The sequence below is a fragment of the Ylistrum balloti genome, unplaced genomic scaffold (genome assembly GCF_031769215.1).
Source record: "Ylistrum balloti isolate Yb309-2 unplaced genomic scaffold, AGI_CSIRO_Ybal_v1 Utg370694, whole genome shotgun sequence".
NCBI classification, from domain to species: Eukaryota; Metazoa; Mollusca; class Bivalvia; order Pectinida; family Pectinidae; genus Ylistrum; species Ylistrum balloti.
The window spans coordinates 159,135-178,038 of record NW_026782417.1 but is presented as its reverse complement, the minus strand read 5'-3'; the positions used below and the strand labels follow the sequence as shown (position 1 = coordinate 178,038).

The window sequence follows — 18,904 nt, the reverse complement described above, 5'->3', positions numbered from 1 at the left end:
AATACTTGAATACATCATTCATTCATTTGATGTTCTAATTAATACCCCCAATTATTGTATCGTGCGTCACCGTGCCCTAATATACTGTTATTTATAAATACTTATTACAGCTTAACTCGGAATGATAATGCCATTGATAACTACCCTGATGACAATTGTTAAAAAAGGAAGTTTTGTAGAAAGTATTTAGCATAGAATGAGGGAATGATTCTTGCAGACATGTTGATCAAAGACACTCTAATTCAATGTTGATTTGTGTCACGGTTTTGTGTTTAGACTGTTGATCATTGAAACTAGTGGAATCGACATAAGGAAGAAATTCATCTTATGAATTGAAATAACATCTGTGTGTTGTCGAATATATTATTACACAACAACACAGGAAGGATTTTAAACAGCGTGTTACGTTGTATTTTTGTAAGAATCAGTACAACATTTTTGGATGAAGGTTTGACTTGTTTTGCATTTACGTCTAAACGATAGACAATCTTGACGTCATAAAAACGTGTGCATTAATGTTTAGCTTCTGGAACTACTCCCAAAAGTGATGAAAACATTTTTTTTCCAAATATTTTAAGAAAAACATGACAACAATTTGGTCCTTTAGATAGGTTTTAATGGTATAAAATTCTTGTCTAGGAAAGCGAATCATTATCTGGTTGAAACAGATAAAAGCAAGTGTAAAAATCTTGTTTGGCAAACACAAATATCCTTTTGATCCCGTTATATCAATTTGAAAACTGACAGCTCAGGCGAGATACCCAATAATTAACAAATTTGGAATAAACGATGACGAAAATTGATGATACTGATAATATCTAACATTATGAAATCATCAAATATTCTTTTTAATTAACATAGTTCGTTTATCAGTTGTCAAGACCTATCTTATTATCAATAATCTTTTGTACGGACAAAAGTCTTCACGGCTATCACACATGCACACGTGGTAATCAACGTACTCTATGACGCTTCCTCCAAATTGCTGATGCCGTGTATAAGAAAGGGTTGATGGCGGCATTGACTGGCAGCACAAATACCATTACCCAGGCATAGGCATCATTCGGAATCTCGTATCCACTTTTTGACATCACACCTGAAAAAAAGGATTGTTTGACACTTATCTTGAGTATTCATCCTACATTAGGACAACTGATGGTATACATGGAATAGAAGTTTTATTATCAATTAATGATATTAATTATAGGTGGTAATTCCTTATCTAAGCATGAGATACTTTGTTTTCGTACTTGCGGAACCATCGTCTTCCACGACTTCCGCGAGTCACTCAAACACTTATATGACCATTTGTTTACGTGTGTTATTTCTGGTTACTTTATACAGATGCACTTTTGTCGGAATGTGTGTATATAACAATATATCTAAATTCTTTTAAAAGTGACCTGATGGTCGTCGTCAATGACGTTTGGTTTATTGCTGGAAAGAAACTCAATTGAGAACGTTATAATTCAAAGCTTTGTTCTACATTTCGTAATGCGATAAGATAAGTTATTTACCCATGACTCCAATAGGAAACCAGCAGCAAAAGTCTGTCGCCACCACCAAGAAGAGGGTTTTAGCTACCGTCAGGTCTCGTTGTCGAGTCTGTGATGAAGCTACCCGACCCCCACCACTTGTTACAAGGCTTTTAAACATGCAGAGTTGGCCTATGGCGATGATAACGAAAATGAAACTGTTCAGGCAAACAAACACTGCAAAAGAATAACCCGAACCAGGTTGTTCGTCACGTGTCAGTGGTAAGGCAAGACACACTCCTGACTGAGAATAATATTCTCCCTTGAAGTAGAATTGCATAGAAACAACAGGGATGACAGCGATTGTGATAGCAACCAACCACAGGAAAAATGAGATGATGCATGCTTGCTTCCCGGATATATTTCGCCGAGAAAGACGAGACATGGGAAATACTATGACAATTACTCTGTCTATTGTCACCATAAGAATCAGAAACGTCGACATTTCACTAGATATATTCGACAGGATTCCAGCTATGGTACATACAATATTGTTTCTCCAATCCTGATCATTCCACGCATATACATCTCGATAATGTATATCAAATGATCCTATAATCATGAGATAGATACTCATGAGAAAATCAGACATACTTAAATTCAATACAAAAATCGAATAACTTGTTGTAATATTATCTCTATCGATAAGAAGTCGGTAAAACATGACAGTAAAATTCCCAATTAAAGAGCAAAAGCCAATAATCCAGAGAAAAACTCTAAGTAAATCTGAACCTATCAAATTTTTACACGAGGATATCACATCTCCTTCTGATTTGCAGGCTGCTTCTTCAAACCAGCAATGCATTAATTTAGATGGATCCTTTAGACACTTATCGTCAGGAACCGACTTAGGTTTAACACAACACATAAAAGGAGTGTCTGTCAGCAAAACAGTCAGATTGTCTAAACCTTCAAACATGTGTTGCTTAACTTCCAGTTTGTTACCAATGATATTCAAAGTAGACAAATAACTAGAATTAGTGAATGTACCCGCAGGCAAAGTTGCAAAATTATTGTATGATATATCGAGCAATTCAATAGAAGCAGGTAGGATAGGTAGAACAGATAAGTCATTTTCGTTAAGAAAGATATCTATTAAATTAAAAACACCACTTAATGAATAGTGAGAAAGGGACAGTATTTGATTGTTTGCTAGGGACAGGTATATAAGGTGATGAAGCTCATTAAACATGTTATCAGGTAGAACTGTTATCTGATTGCTAGATAAGTCCAAATAACTAAGAACAGTGAGACTGCTAAACACAGAGTCTGGTAGAACTGATATCTGATTTCTAGATAAGTTCAAATACGCAAGATAAGTGAGACCGCTAAACACAGCGTCTGGTAGAACTGATATTTGATTGTTAGATAAGTCCAAATACCTAAGAAAAGGAAGACCGTAAAATGTATTTATCGATAACTGATTTATCTTATTATTACATAACTCTAGATGTTCAATACCTGACATGTCGCTGAACATGCCTTCAGGAAGTAACATAATGCCGTTATTAGATAGATCTAATGACCTGAGGTTCTGTAAACCTTTGCTGAATGTTTTGTACACATTGTATTTATCTTTAATGACTAAATAACTGATCTTCGATAGTTGTTGTAATCCCAGAGATAGTAAATGATTCCACATGGTATTGGAAGGGAAGTGTATAGTCGCCAAGAAAGGGTCGCTTAAGTTGACTGTGAGACCAATACACATACAAATTGGTTGGCACGGATGGACACATGCAGACTCGTCATCGGAATCTGGACATTGGATTTTATTGTCACATACTTGTTGTAGAGGAATGGTGTGTCCGTTAGGGCAGTGATGTATTCCTGCACAATTGAATAGTCCTGAAACAAGGACGATTTAATGTACTTGCATACAAAATCAATAATCGACGACGATACCGATGATCTGTTGGAAATATACAACAAAGTATAAACCCTTTACACTACAGACATATACTTAATATCAAGAAAGTTTGATATTCAACCTAGTAAGCAGTACGTCTTCATTAGCAATAGTATGCGTCAATTACTGTATTTAGTGAGAAGGCAACTGATAATGTACACATGACGTCATGTTTGTCTATTTTTAGACGTCTGATTATTTTCATGTTAATGAAATTGAAAGAAATCGAAATATTTTAGAGTATGATTTATGTTTTCACAGTGAAATAATCATCTCTCACACCTACCACAGTTGCTGTTTTCTGTTTCCTGTTTCTGGCATCGAATGTCACATTTGTAGCTGACGTGCTGACAGAACGTATAATGACACTTGACCTTCTCAGTAAAGCTATGTCCTTCTCTTCCTAATGTAAAGATGTGAAATGAAGTTATTGTACTCGATGATTTAACAGGAATAAAACTCTGATTTCACGTAAATTAATGTCGAATGAAAGAATTAAAACGAAGAATCATCAATCTAATAAGAATCGATAATCGATCAAAAATCTGCGATGATCGATGCCTTTCACAAATAGTACGTTTATATAGAGACATGTTTGTTTATAACTTCTGAGATATATTCCCACGCTCAGGATTTTTGGTGCGAGTAGCATTGAAACGCCGAATAAATATCGTGATTCATCTTCCTCTACTCGAAGTAAATTTTAGGACGTGTCTACTTGAGGTTTTGACATAATCTAAAATGTTGGCAACGTATAAGCACGATCATTTTGTGGACGGAGTGATATAGTTTTACTATCGCATTCAATTGATCAATCAAGCGTTTTATTCCATATCGAATTATTAGGAAGTAAATATTGCTAATGTTTTTCTTCATATTCAATAATAACAATGTCGTTTTGTAATGTTCTTGTTTTAAAAGGAGAAAACGAGTTTCTTTTTCTTTTTGATATACTTTTTTATTTTCATCTTTACAAACATTCGTGATACTAATTGAAAAAAAAATATATATATGAAAGCGTACAATTTTTTTAGAGTGAAGTCACTTATTGCTCTTATATAAACACAATTAAAGGACAAAGAACATGATTTCCCAACTAATATGACGTAATGATAGTTGTAAATCACGAGACTCCACCCCTCACTACACCTACGTGACTGACCAACGAGATACGCCAACCAATAACTGATTCTTCTTAATATGCATTTTGAGTGGACGATAACGAGGCTGATTGACTTGCTACCTTACTGGTGCTCTCCTGTCGATATTCGGCCACTATAATGCTAGTACATAAAGTCATGGATCTGAAAAAAAAATCTTGTTCTATTCAAATTTCTTCAAATATTCAATAGATTTTTCATTCATTACTAAATCATTAAGATTGATTTTTTGATATTTGTAAATAAAAATATTAAAAAGCTTAAGGATAAAACTACAGGTGTAAAATAGCGGTTTACACAGACCATGTTAACGAAAGAATTTTTTTTAATCATCTTATCCCAGCAAACAATAATGCACAGAATAGTTTATAGTAAATGTTGTCAACAGTTCAGAGTGTATTGATCGGTTGGTGTATTTGACTTAGCAGATGTGCCGTAAATGCGGAACGTGCAGATAAAGAGTTTTCTACTGCAAAAAGTCAACACCAATGGTCATATATAATATTTACCGTATTATTATTATAAGAAAAGGAAAGCTATTTTCAGTTCCCCCATTTCTGTGAATGTTTTAAAATTTCAGGTAACTAACATAGAATGTGAACAAATTACAAAGAGACTTATGAAAAAGTGAAAGGAGATTAAGACCAAGTGTTACGGAAGAGTAAATGTCTTCTGCTTAATCGACGTCTTCCGTCATGTAAACCTATGTCAATCCAAGTAAGTAATGTCACATTCTCAAATGATAGCGATTTATACAACCACGGAACCAACAGGAAAAATTAAAAGCTCCACAACAACAAAAGAGATCGTAGTTTTTTCGATTGGGTCACAATGTGGATCATAAACCTTCTCCGTAGTTTTCATCAATCTGCATCTTTTAAAAACCCTGTGTTACGAGATTGTCCGTCCGTTGAAGACGTCTTGATCAAAGCAAAAAGCAAAAACGTGATAATTGGATCATGCCTTTGAATATTGAATTAACTGTGACATGTAAATACCATGGGTTGGGGATGCAGGTACAGTGCTATCCAGAAATAGAAAGTTCACAATAGTGAAATTCAAATCATTAAGCATACAGCTTGGTGAAGTCTTCAAATGTATGAACATATCAAAGATACATAAATACCTATCTCCACTTGAAAGATTCGTATTGACAACTTCTGTGGAAGCTATTGTCACATGCCAATGCCTCTCCACGATGTCCGTCGTTTTATCGATCTACTTTTGTAAACAACTACCTTTACCATTCAGAGAAAGACGTTAAGAATTTCAGGTATTGCACGAATAATCAATATACTCTAATATTTAGACAGATTATCCATGCAGTGTAGCCTACATCCTGACCCGCATCTATTAAACACTAGAATGGAAAGTAGGCGGAGCCTCTACGTCATCAATGGTTGAAGGGAGCGATTTGATTGACTAAACACGTGTGAGGGACCGTTTCGAACAGAAATACAAAGATAATTAAAACAAGAATTCGCATGACATTGCATAATCAACAGCCCGGTGACAAAATCAGGGTATTAGCTATATTCACCCGATAACATTCTGTTAGAACAAAAAAGACGATAAGTTAATAAAAATGTCAACGCTCAACAATATTCATTATGACACTTTCCTGTGTATATGGAGTGTGTTTAATATGTCAATTTTGACAATACAGTTGACGTCATCAATCCATGAATAAAGTCAACATTTTTTCTGTTCCTTATGTTCTTGTCACGAGTATAATTTATTATGAAAAACACAAATTATAAAAAGTCAGGCGGCTCTCTTTTTTTTATCATTCCAAGTATCGAATCATATGTTGCCAAGCAGAGACAGTTGAAATCATGTCATGGTTTAGTTTTATACTGAAGCATCTTTCTCACCTTTTGAAAACAACCTTTTTGGTGACTATGCGGTTTTGAGATCCTAATATCAAAGTGAAAATCTGGGCAATTCTCTGTTATTCCAACATAATTTTATTTAAAAAAGGATTTGTTGTAAAAATTATAGGCACGGCAATTACGTAAATGTGATTTTATGCAGAAGCATTATTCGTTAAAGTATGTTTTCTTTTGAACATATTCGGACACCTGTATCTAAAAACAATCAAAGCTTAAATAAATGAAAAAGTGGAATAGTTCTCCTCAATTTTAAAGTTACATTTTAAAACTTTTTTTTTTCAAAATGCTACCAAGAACAAAATGCGAAAATTTACTTAGAAGTTTCAACCCCCAGGGACCGTATTCTTGAAGGATTTGAAGAAATTTCAGTAAGATATTGCGTTATTTAATATTTCAAATTTATTCTTTTCTCCTTAAAGTGGTATTTATAGCAATTGAAAGAAAGTGTAGTTGAATCTAGATTTCACGCGTGAGCATGAGAATATTTTCATCTATCCTGGCCCTAACTTTGATGTAATTTGAAATTTATGATACAATAGAATTTAATCCTTTCTCGTGTTGGCTAATTAAACCGTACAAAATATATATTGTGTTTCTTCTTTTCCGCTGATCTCATCAACATCTGTATCCATTGTTCAACACTAAACAATCCAGCAAAATAACGAATAGAAAAACATATTATTTTTCATACATTTAAAGCAGGTATCAAATTAACGACATAAAAATGCATATACTACAATACTGTTCAATATGATTCTAGAATGTAATGCACGAGTATATATGTGTTAAAGTATCGTGAGCACGACTGCTAGATAAAATTGCACATTTTGTGCAGTTTAGTAAATATAGTTGACTAGTATAACGGAATAAACATTTAACGGAAGACATGTGTAGTTATAACAAAATAATCACACGAATATTACAACTAATTGGTTATAAACACAACACATAAGATTTACCTAGTATTTAGTATATTATTTTGTTTACAATAATATAGAAGTAATGAAAATAAAATGACCTTTGTAGCGGTAAGAGATTCATTGCCGAGACAAAAGGAGATGTCCATTTAATGTTTACATATAGCATGTATATATAATGAGTGTCCTTACACTAAAGCTGGTCCAGTTTTTCTGCATCGTGCGCAAATCGCACATCTTGTTACGTTGTGTGATACCACAACTGTATAAGTGCACTTTAGAAATAATACTTTTATAATACCAACATATAGAAATGTCACTTTACATTAGTCTGTGTGATAAGTGAACTGATTGGCTGAACCAGCAGTTCTAAAGCCATATATAGCTCATACAATTACCTGGTTCTTTGTAATACTAGTTTCACTTATAAATTGATGCCGTATATACTTAAATAGCCATGAGATAATTGTTCACCTTTCTTTAGGATACCATCGCTTAACCTTTGATAATATTACCTTTTGGACATTCCTGTGCTGGCAGTGGCTCCGTCTGGTCTACAGAACGTTTTCTTCTGATGTTTTCGATGGCGTCAGCATGTGTCGAAAGTCTTTCATCAAACATTTTATTCTTTCCATGGCTGAGGTCCCGAACAAAATTCTGCCTCTCGCCTAAGTGTTTCATTGAGTATGCGCCATGGTTTAATGCACAAATGATTGCAATAAAATATGGCACCAAAAGCTTGAAAACGTTCATAGTGAAGTACTCTTAATCATAAATGTAGCCTTGATGGAGTTAAATGAGTTAAAACAGTTTATGCTAAAACGCATGTAAACATGTAACAGACGAAGATATCAGCGTCCTGTATAGGGTACCATTGCAATGGTCACGTACTGTTAGCAACGTCCCGGGCGTTTGCTTTTAAACATATCAATGATTAATATCTAAGCATATTCGCCAGAAATGATGAATATTAATTTGGTTCATTTGACATATTAAAGCCATTAGCTTATTTTGATAAAAATATATAATCTGTCTACAAAGCAATTGGATGGTTTGAAGCGCGCAGATTGTCCTATTGTTGGTGGAAACCGGAGTACCTGCGGAAGACCCACGTGGACGAGCAGGTCATCATATACAATTTTCACGTCCGCTCTGTGACAATCGAATATGTTAATAAGGACACATATATATAGGTGATCTAAGCTTATTTCGTAAGGAATATAAAAAGATTAATTGAAAAAAAAGAAACAAAAAACAAAACAAAGATAATAATAATGATGTGCCGCTATTTACCTTAACAAAGTAAAAAGTACTTGATAAAAATGTCTATTAAGAATGATAAGTAAGAAAAGTGATAGGACAGATGTATATTCTAAAATCATACGTCAGTCATTATGTGAATGGGAAAAAAAACAGGTGTAAGTGCTCTTTTCATTATATTCCAGTTCAGTTGTTGTCAGGACTTATATTTCAATCATACACTTGTAATGACGATACTTTCACAATGAGTGCACAATGGAATAATTGGACGAAATTTGTTATAACATAGAGTACATGTTTGTCCGCACGGTGTGGCGACATATCATATATCTTATTAAAATAGATTAAGAAATGACATGTGAACACATGTTGTGTAGGGTTTATCTATTTTCGTGGTATATAAGAGTACAACTATATATATTTCCTAAGCCATATATCTATAGGTTAGGCACATGTAGATCTATCACGTACATACCAGTTATATACACTCGTATTTAAGATTAGTTTGTTTACACGTGACCAGACTTAGTATACTCTCATGCATATCATATAAACATTATCTATGTTAGCACTACATGAACGTCTCGTTTTGTCTCGAAAATTAATTATTTAAAATCCCATACGTCAGATAGAAAATTTCATATTCATTACTCTCATTTTTCTTTTATTCATAAACATTGTTTCACTGGCGACCAATACGGACTTGTCACGTCATAACTGGTATATTAGTTGTTGTTGATGGAGTCAAATACTCGCCACTCTCCGAGGTGTTAAACTACACAAAGTCTAATTAACACAGGTTCCAATTTTTATCTCGAAGATGTTGAAATCACTGATTGATATCTATTATGTCTATGTTCGCTATATTAAGTCACATTTTCACGAGATTTTCGTCTGATTTTCAATTCGAAATACTAGTCAAACATTTTAACGAACCGTACAAATTGTACGATCCTGTCATATGCACAACATTATGTTCTAAAAGTATTATTGTCTCCCGTTCACTCTGACAAGTACATCTGACATATTATGTTACTTTTGTTGGAAATGTAGATGGATTCAACAAATTCTTTCACTGAAATGTTCACTTTGTTCAAAGTATATTTGATCCGGTATCTTTTTTGAAATCATTCATATTACAGAGATTCGTTAAATTTACTCAATTTTTATCCCACTCGGACAATTATGTCTGTCATACCGTCCGTACTGCTGTACATCTTCTTCTGCCTGAAACATTGCTTATCATCTTTGTTCACAAGATATGGTTTCCTTGTCCCTGTGTTCAATGTCGTACTAATAACAAATGTATTCATTAAAGGTCTTTTAAATACACATTACAGCTTGATGGCGTTTCAGGTTAAAACAATCAGCTCTTCGATAGATGAGGATGTTGCCGGCCACAACTGTTGATAATGTAGATAAACGTGCTGTTAAGGGTTTCCATAAGACGTTGTATAATGATATTCCATGTGTAATACAATGACTAAACACGGTGGTTACTTGGGTTGACCGAAACGTTTATTTCATCGTATAGTGGTTTTCCATAGTTAGTACTTCGCGTTAATATCCATTACTAAAGATAGTTCCTAATCAACACACAGCAGCATGCCGTGGTACCAAACATAAGCACCTGTGTAAGGCAGACAAAAACTAAACACCTGCCCATCCATATCAAAGAGTTTCATACAAATGTCCATGGGCCAACTTGGCCAGGGTCCGCTCCATCGCGGAGCAGGTCCCATACGTCTCCACGTTCGACTCCCAACTCTCTCTAGCCACTCGAACCCAGACTCGACTAGACATCTGCTGGCTATTGTCTTTGTATTAATAATACCCAAATACTTTATTTCAGCCTAGTCCGAACTGGACAACAATAACCCAGCCCCCGGAGCATCTAATTATGAAGGCACGTGCGACTAGGAGTACGCGTTATCAACTTCCCATCTTTGATCTACCTTATACATTGTTTCTTATCTTGTTTACTTACAAATATGTTCGCCAGTGCGAGGCATACAAAAGAGAGCATCTATCTGTCCTGATCAATCATACTGGCGATATTCTGCCACGGTGCTTCACCACTTGGGTACACACCCCGCCCGTTATCAGGCGTTCATCACTACCTATCACTCACGGGTTTTTTTTACCTCGGTCCAGCATTGACTGACTTTTGACCTGATGTACTTAAAACTAAGATGCTGCTCTCTACGACACACACCATTCTAAAGTTATCATTAAACCCATTTTTACTCATTTTGTTACACATGTTATTTTATTAACTTGTATAAGTGAATCACTCAGTAAATGTCAAACAGTTCTGGAAACAAATTTGTTAAAATATATTTTTAATAAAAAATCGATTTCATGGATCAGTTAATGTGCTTATTTGTCCGATATCTTCTTATCCATTGTACATTGTAAATAAAATGACACCAATGAAATAACACGAGAGATACAAAAAAGTCTATCATTAACTAATGGCTGCATTTTTCATCTCAAACAAATAATATATTGTTGTACCACATCATACACACTAAACATTGCAGAATTAAAAAAATATGTTTTTATCTTTGTTTTGAACTGTATCATGTTATGTGTAAGTCCCCTACCAAGAATTAAATCAATGCTACAGTATAGACATATAGTCCTTCATTTTTTTAATGTAAGAAATCAGGTTCCTTAATGAGAAATAAAACTTATGATATTGCCGATGTCAATTGTTCCTATTTAAGACATTCACAGCATACACATTTGTAGATATAAGTTAAGTAGATTCGAGCCAAACTTGCGCTGTTTCCTAATATCCATATTCGATATTTTTGCTCATGACAAGCTCCCAATCAGATAAAAAAAAAAAAGAAAAATAAAACAGATTAATTTTCGATTCGTTAGCGTTTCTGGCCTTTCTGGTTGTGGATTTAATAACTTAATGTTACGATGTATATTTTATGAACTTATGGGGACATATGAACGAGGATAATGTCAAATAGTATAATATACCACGTTGTTCGACAAAATTGTGTTACGTATAGTAAATGTCTAAATATCTGGTTTGTTAAAATGGATAGAAAGGGGATTCCCCAATGACTGATCATATCCAGGAGTCATGTTGTCTGAAACCTTTTATGTGTTGTGATTCGATATCAAACGATAGATGAGAGTTTGTAAAATGCTGTTTGAAATCTAAGGTAAATGACATATTAACACAGACGTATTTCATATTTGAGTCGATTGCTGGCGGTGATGATAGTTAACTGCCGTCAAGGTTTTACTGTGTTGTCAGACTGTTTTCCTCTCCATACTAATTTGTTCGAAGTGTGTGGTATCGTTTTCACACACTTTACAATAAAAGGTCATTCCGATCTGTACAGTTGATGTAAACCTCCGTTCGCATCTATAGTTATTCTGTCACCCATGCAGATATTTTTGATCAACGGCATAATATTGCATCAATAATCAAGCAGTAATTGATGATCATTTTGTCCTATCCATAAACGAAGTGATACTTTTGAATTGCGAACACAGTGTACACAAAGGATCCTTGCACATGCAAACTAATGAACATCAAACACGTCTAGCTGGATATTTTACGAAGAAAAAAAATAACGATTTTTCAAAGCGATCACTATGAAGATCTTAACACTTCCCCGTAACTGGCACCAACCTGCATCTATTGAATTCCTGTGTTACGAGTTTGTCCGTCAGTTGACGATTTCTTGATCGCAAATTGTGATGATGGGTATAAGCATTTAAATCTCAAATAAACGTCAACCTGTAAACACAATAGGTTTGGAGTTTGGGAATGTTGCTATTCTAGAAATTGAACATCAACAGTATGGAATCACTTCGTTCACATAGGCTCAGGTATTCAATTAGTCTGCCCTCAGCATCTTTCTCAGCACAAAGTGTTTATTCCATACTCGAGGACTGTTGTGCAAAAAGGCGATAAAAACACGGCACCGTTGCTGTATAAATTTAAACACGAAACGATGCTGCAGCTTTAGATCTTTTTCAATAATTTAAAATGTTGTTGGTCGTTCCATATACTGACACCCCTATAATGCCATACTTTGACACTGGTATAACGCCTTATTGATGTAACAACACGTGGCACAGTTATGTTTAGTAAAGAAATGTCACACCTCACTAAACCCATACGTTCATAAGAAAGGACATTAGAAAAAAAGAGGGAAAACGATGTTCAGTTTGAGAAGCAAGTAAAATAAAAGTAAATGTCAAACAGTTCTGGAAACAAAGTTGTTAAAATATATTTTTAATAAAAAATCAGTTAATGTGCTTATTTGTCCGATATCTTCTTATACATTGTACATTGTAAATCAAAATTATACCAATGAAATAACACGAGAGATACAAACAAGTCTATCATTAACTATTGGCTGCATTTTCCATCTCTAACAAATAATATATTGAAGTTCCACATCAGGAATACTAAACATTGCGCAATTATAAAAAAACATTTTTTTTAATCTTTGTTTTGAACTGTATCATGTTATATGTAAATTCCCTACAACGAACTAAATCTCCCAAATCAGTGCTACAGAATAAAGATATAGTCCTTCATTTTGTCATTTAAGAAATCAGGTTCCTTAATGAGAAATAAAACTTATGATATTGCCGATGTCAATTGTTCCTATTTAAGACATTCACAGCATACACATTTGTAGATGTAAGTTAAGTAGATTCGAGCCAAACTTGCACTGTTTCCTAAACTCTATTCATATTCAATATCTTTGTCCATGGCAAGGTGCCAATCAGATAAAAAAAATCGAACAGATTAATTTTCGAATCGTTAACGTTTCTGGTCATAACCATCTGGTTGTGGATTTAATAACTTAATGTTACGATGTATATTTTATGATATTATAGGAGACATAGGAATCAGGATACTGTCAAATAGACACTTTTTTTGTAATAAACCACGTTTGTGTTACGTTAGTAAATGTCAAAATATCTGGTTTGTTAAAATGAATAGAAAGAAATTACCTAATGATTAATCATATCCAGTAGTCCAGTTGTCCAAATGTGATACGATTCGATATCAAACGATAGATGAGAGCTTGTAAAATGCTGTTTGAAATATAAGTTAAATGATATAATAACACAGGCGTATTTCATATTGGAGTCGATAATTTCTGGTGCTGACGGTGATGACAGATAACTGCTGTCAAGGTTTTACTCTGCTGTCAGAAAGTTTTTCTCTTCATGCTAATTTGTTTGAAGTGTGTGGTATCGTTTTCACACACTTTAAAATAAAAGGTCATTCCGATCTGTACAATTGATGTAAACCTCCGTTTGCATCTTTAGTTAGTCTGTCACCCATGCAGATATTTTTGCTCAACGCCATAAAACAATACTGTATCAATAATTGATGATCATTTTGTCCTACCCATAAACGAAGCGATCATTTTTAATTGCGAACACAGTGTACACAAAGGAACCAACAGGCAAACTAATGAGCAACAAACACGTCTAGCTGGATATGATTACTATGAAGATCTTAATACTTCACCGTAATTGTCATCAACCAGCATCTATTGAATTCCTGTGTCACGAGTTTTTCCGTCAGTTGACGATTTCCTGATCGGAAATTGTGATGATGGGTATAAGCATTTAAATCTCAAATGAACTTCAACCTGTAAACACAATAAGGTTGGAGTTTAGGAATGTTGCTCTTCTAGAAATTGAGCATCAACGGTATGGAATCACTTAGTTCCCATAGGCTCATGTATTCAAATAGTCTGCCCTCAGTATCTTTCTCAGCACAGTGTTTATTCGATGCTCGAGGACTGTGGTGCTATAACAAAACATCGTTTCTTCTTGCTTTTTAAAAGTTGTTGTTAAAGTTGTAGTGATGAACCAGGCCATTGTAGTACTAATGAAGTCCACGCTTGTGTAAAGTTTTGGTGTATTTTGTTGTGATGTAGTTCTAAGGACTGAACCTCAGGGTCCAGCCCCTCCTGGGTGACCGTTGAGTAGACAACCCCAAGTATCTACTGCCCAAGTATCGACTGAGAGTGACCAAGCTCTCTGCTGTATTTATACCACGGTCCTATATTATTCAACATCTTGACTGATAAAGACAAGTGACCAGAAGAATTACTTAATGGTCTTAAACTCTACATAACCGGTATTAAACTCTACATGACCAACACGCATATCTATCATGTCTGAATATATAAACACAGGTGTTGACGTTTGAGATATAAGGGTATTTTGACCACAGGGTATATGTAACAATATGATGTAATATTTAAAGGTCCATGCAATACTCAAAGGTCAGCTGAACTCTATAATAATTTAAAGGTCAGTTCAAGATTAATTCTTAAAATGGTTCATTGCAAACAGGCGATAAAAGTACGGTACCGTGGCTGTATAATTGTAAACAAGAAACGGTGCTACAACTTTAGATCTTTTTCAATAATGTAAACTGTTGTTGGTAGAATGAAAGATGTAAAAGATGTTGCAATTACCTTACAATGTATTTGTTTCAGAATGATAGAAATTTGCGAATAATACGGACGTAATATGAATATAATTTGTTTTCTGATGGTATAAGATTTTAGTGGATTCATTGCCGAAAAGAAAACCACGTCCATTTATTGTTCACATATCATATATATAATGATTATCTATACACTATGACTGGTCACACTTGACACTGTATACAAACTACAGTTAATGTCGAGAGTATATAGATATTCAGTACCTATTACATATATATGTTTCTGAACTTTGAAAGATGAGAAAGGTGAGAATCTTTAAAACTCAATATATCTCAATGTGAAGATCTCCCAACGAAAAGATTTCTCCATGTGAAAATCTCTCAAAGTAAAGACATATCCGAGTGGAAATCTTTAAGTAAAGGCCTTTTTCTGAGTGAGAATCTCTCATAGAAAATACCTATCCGATTGAAGATCTCTCAAAGTAAACATCTCTCTATGTGAAGATCTGTCAAATTTCAGACATTTCCAACTGCGAATCTCTCAGAGAAAAGATCTCTCCGAGCGAAGATCTCTCAAATGACAATCTCTCAAAAAAGAGATCTCTCAGAGTGAAGATCTTTAAACGTTAAGATCTCTCAAAGTAAAGATTTCTGAGAGTGAAGATCTCTCAAAGAAAAGAACTATCTGAGGGAAGATTTCTCAAAGTAAAGATATCTCGCGGGGTCGCGACTTGGTAAAAGTGTTTGTGAGAACGGAACATAGATTCTAACTTTGTAAGGTGATTTTTTTCAGTCTGTTTGTGTAAAGTTGCGTTTCTCTGGGTTACTAAAGTATTGAGGTCAAGAGTCAAATGGCTCACGGACTATTTACCCACAAATAATTAGTATTCAGAGATAATATCAGTTTGTTAAATTTTTGGACGTGATATATATATTTTTTACAGAAACGATTCAGGAGACGTACATCGACGACCATTTTAATACATACGTATACTTTAGTTAGGGGTAGTACATTGTCAATATTCAATTAAAATGTTGTTATTATACCCGGCAGCGTGAGGAACATGACATTAGACGATTACGTGGTCACGGGTTAATATAAATATAATAAGATAAAAAATATTATCCTACCAATAACCATACATTAAGTACACTGTACCATCGATAGCATTGGGAACACTCTGTCATGTTCTTGGGCACGCACAGCTGCACTCTATATGACAGAGTGAATATGCTAGCAATTAATTTTCTCCTGGGTGCAATAGCACTGACGTTATGGCTCTGTTTATAAAAAAAGGAAATATCACGTGATATTACTAACTTTGAATAACCACGAAATAAACGGCGCTGGTCGTCGATGAAGCCGATGGCGCGTACTAATCTGGAACAGCGCCTCACCACGAATGTATATGATCTTCCTTGTTTGGTCCACATATATTTTAGGTTTTATCAAAATCTAGTTTGAATTAATATGTCAACATGTCGGCATATTCGTTATTGTTTTGTTTCACGAGGCAAATGATTTGCGGGTGGACCGTTTTGTCCCCGAAAACAGTCACTACTGAGTAACATTTTTAAGTAGCTGAAGATAATTAATGTGGACATAATAAATCGGCGGCCAGTATGGAATTACTACTTAGTGAATTGCATCACTACAGGATTAATATTGTGCTCATTGATCATTCAAATAATATCATATTTTCCTTATTTTTTTGGAAAATTTAATGCAAGGATTGGACTCCTCGGCACCACTATAACTATGTGAAATCGATTTTACTGATTGCATTTATTCAACCTCTTCTACTACCTTGAAATCCTTAGCTTTGATCCCTTGAAATGTAAAAAGCTAAAGGTTGTGTATAATATTGGATTAGTGCTATGTGGTTATATACGTGACGGTGTAGAAAATCAATAGGGGTACCAACGTTTTAGAATCTCTGATCATTCTAAACTGTTGAGGAGTGTTCGCGTCCTGGAAATGAAAAGTCAACATACAAACAAGATATCAATATTGGTAGTTGTGAATAGAAAACCAATGCATTCATATAAATGAAATGTTGTTAGAATTAATGTTGTATTAAATGTTAAAATGTTATCATTACCAATTATGCCCTGATAACAAATATAGCGATGGATATGATAACAAACAAGATGTTGACATAATACCAAATATTTTAACATAATAACCAAAAATTTTGATATTATAACGCAGATTTAGACATGATAACGGATATGTTGACATGATATCAGAGCTGTCGACGTGATATCACTGATTTGATATGAAATAAGAAATTCTGACATGATATCGGAGATGTTGAGATGACATCAGATATTTTGATATGGTAACGGCGATGTTGAGATGATATAAGATATTTTGACATGAAATCAGTGATGTTGACATGATGTCAGTGATTTTGACATGAAATCTGTGATGTTGACATGATATAAGAGATGTTGATATGATATCAGAGATGTTGATATGATATCAGAGATGTTGACATGATAACGGAGATTTTGATGTTGACATGATATCAGAGATGTTGGCATGATATCAGATATGTTGACATGATATCAGAGATTTTGACATGATATTTGAGGTTTCGACATGATACCGGGGATTTTTAAATGATAGCGGAGATTTTGACAAAGCCACAAATGTTTAAATAAAAATAGAAAATTTGATATGATCACAAAAAGTTGACATGATAAAACTTCAGAGATTTCGACATTATAAGAAAGATATTTACATAATAAACAAAATGATGACATTACAAAAACACGTTTATGATAACAGAAAGGTAAATATAATAACAGAGATGTCTACATAATAACAGAGAGGTTTACACAATAACAGAGAGGTTTACATAATAACAAATGTTGATATCATAATCAATATGTTAACATCATAACAAAGAATATGACAAGCTAATAAATGCAATGAAAAGTCCCAGGGTCTCTATTTGTTGTTATTGTTAGAAATAAGTTCTTCATTCTTTCAGAATATCTATTGAAAATGGCGACAGACTATGTAACGATCGTATTTGATACTTAGTACCGGACGAGAAAGGCAATGGAACCAAGCGATGATATCGATATATTGTTACACCTGTTTTTTTCTATACAGAAGTGATACTAGTTCGATTGTTCATGAAAGACTCAGATTATAGGGGCATGCGAGTTGTTTCCCTTGTAACGATGAAATTTGTAACAATGTCCTTAGCATTAACAGTTTGTTTTCAAACAAATAAAACTCTTATATCACCCAGACAATTTGTGGCAACAAAATTACACTCATGTTTCGAAATGTATAATGTTGTTTGAAAGAATCCCAACTCTCGTCTTTTTCTATTACTTTTATGCCGATGAAAATTTGAGATTCACTCTTACTTTACACAATATTTTCCAAACATACGGCAAGAAACAATGATTGGGTTTGTAAATTTACTTTCAGAGATACAGTGAAACCTGTCTAATCCGACACCATGGGGGAGTGACTTTTTGGTCGGATTAGGCAGGGTGTCGGAAAAATCAGGTATTGTTGTCGACTTCACTTTGTACACAAAAATATATGCTACCGCCGGTAGATACGTTAAGCATACTACTAATGTGCATACAAATACACGCTGGTGTTAAAAATAAAACAAAACAATTAAGTATTAATTTACTGACGTTTACACATCTGTGGTGCGATGATGACTTACGTGTCGGATTTACCAGGTATAATTAACTAACAAAGATAGCCTGACGTCATAGAAATATGTGTCGGAATTA

At 34.2% G+C, this 18,904-nt stretch overlaps 1 protein-coding gene across 1 annotated transcript; it reads right to left on the bottom strand.

Moving 5' to 3' along the window:
• Positions 1-953: 953 nt before the first annotated feature.
• On the bottom strand, positions 954-8,166 carry LOC132557556 (G-protein coupled receptor GRL101-like). Its single transcript, XM_060222052.1, has 7 exons — positions 7,929-8,166; positions 6,145-6,155; positions 3,731-3,847; positions 3,322-3,383; positions 2,775-2,917; positions 1,518-2,627; positions 954-1,096 (listed from the first exon to the last, which is right to left on the bottom strand). Exons 1-7 carry the CDS (start codon positions 8,164-8,166, stop codon positions 954-956), a joined length of 1,824 nt encoding a protein of 607 aa, XP_060078035.1.
• Between the last annotated feature and the right edge of the window lie 10,738 nt (positions 8,167-18,904).

Bases quoted from the DNA above. Each gene is read 5' to 3' on its own strand.
- LOC132557556 (XM_060222052.1), bottom strand. From the start codon at position 8,166: ATGAACGTTTTCAAGCTTTTGGTGCCATATTTTATTGCAATCATTTGT. The intron at 2,918-3,321 runs GTATGTGACAAT...TCCTTTTCTTAG, and splicing joins ACACCATTCCTCTACAACAA to GTATTTGGACTTATCTAACA. The intron at 2,628-2,774 runs GTTATTTGGACT...TTAATTTAATAG, and splicing joins TAGCAGTCTCACTGTTCTTA to ATATCTTTCTTAACGAAAAT.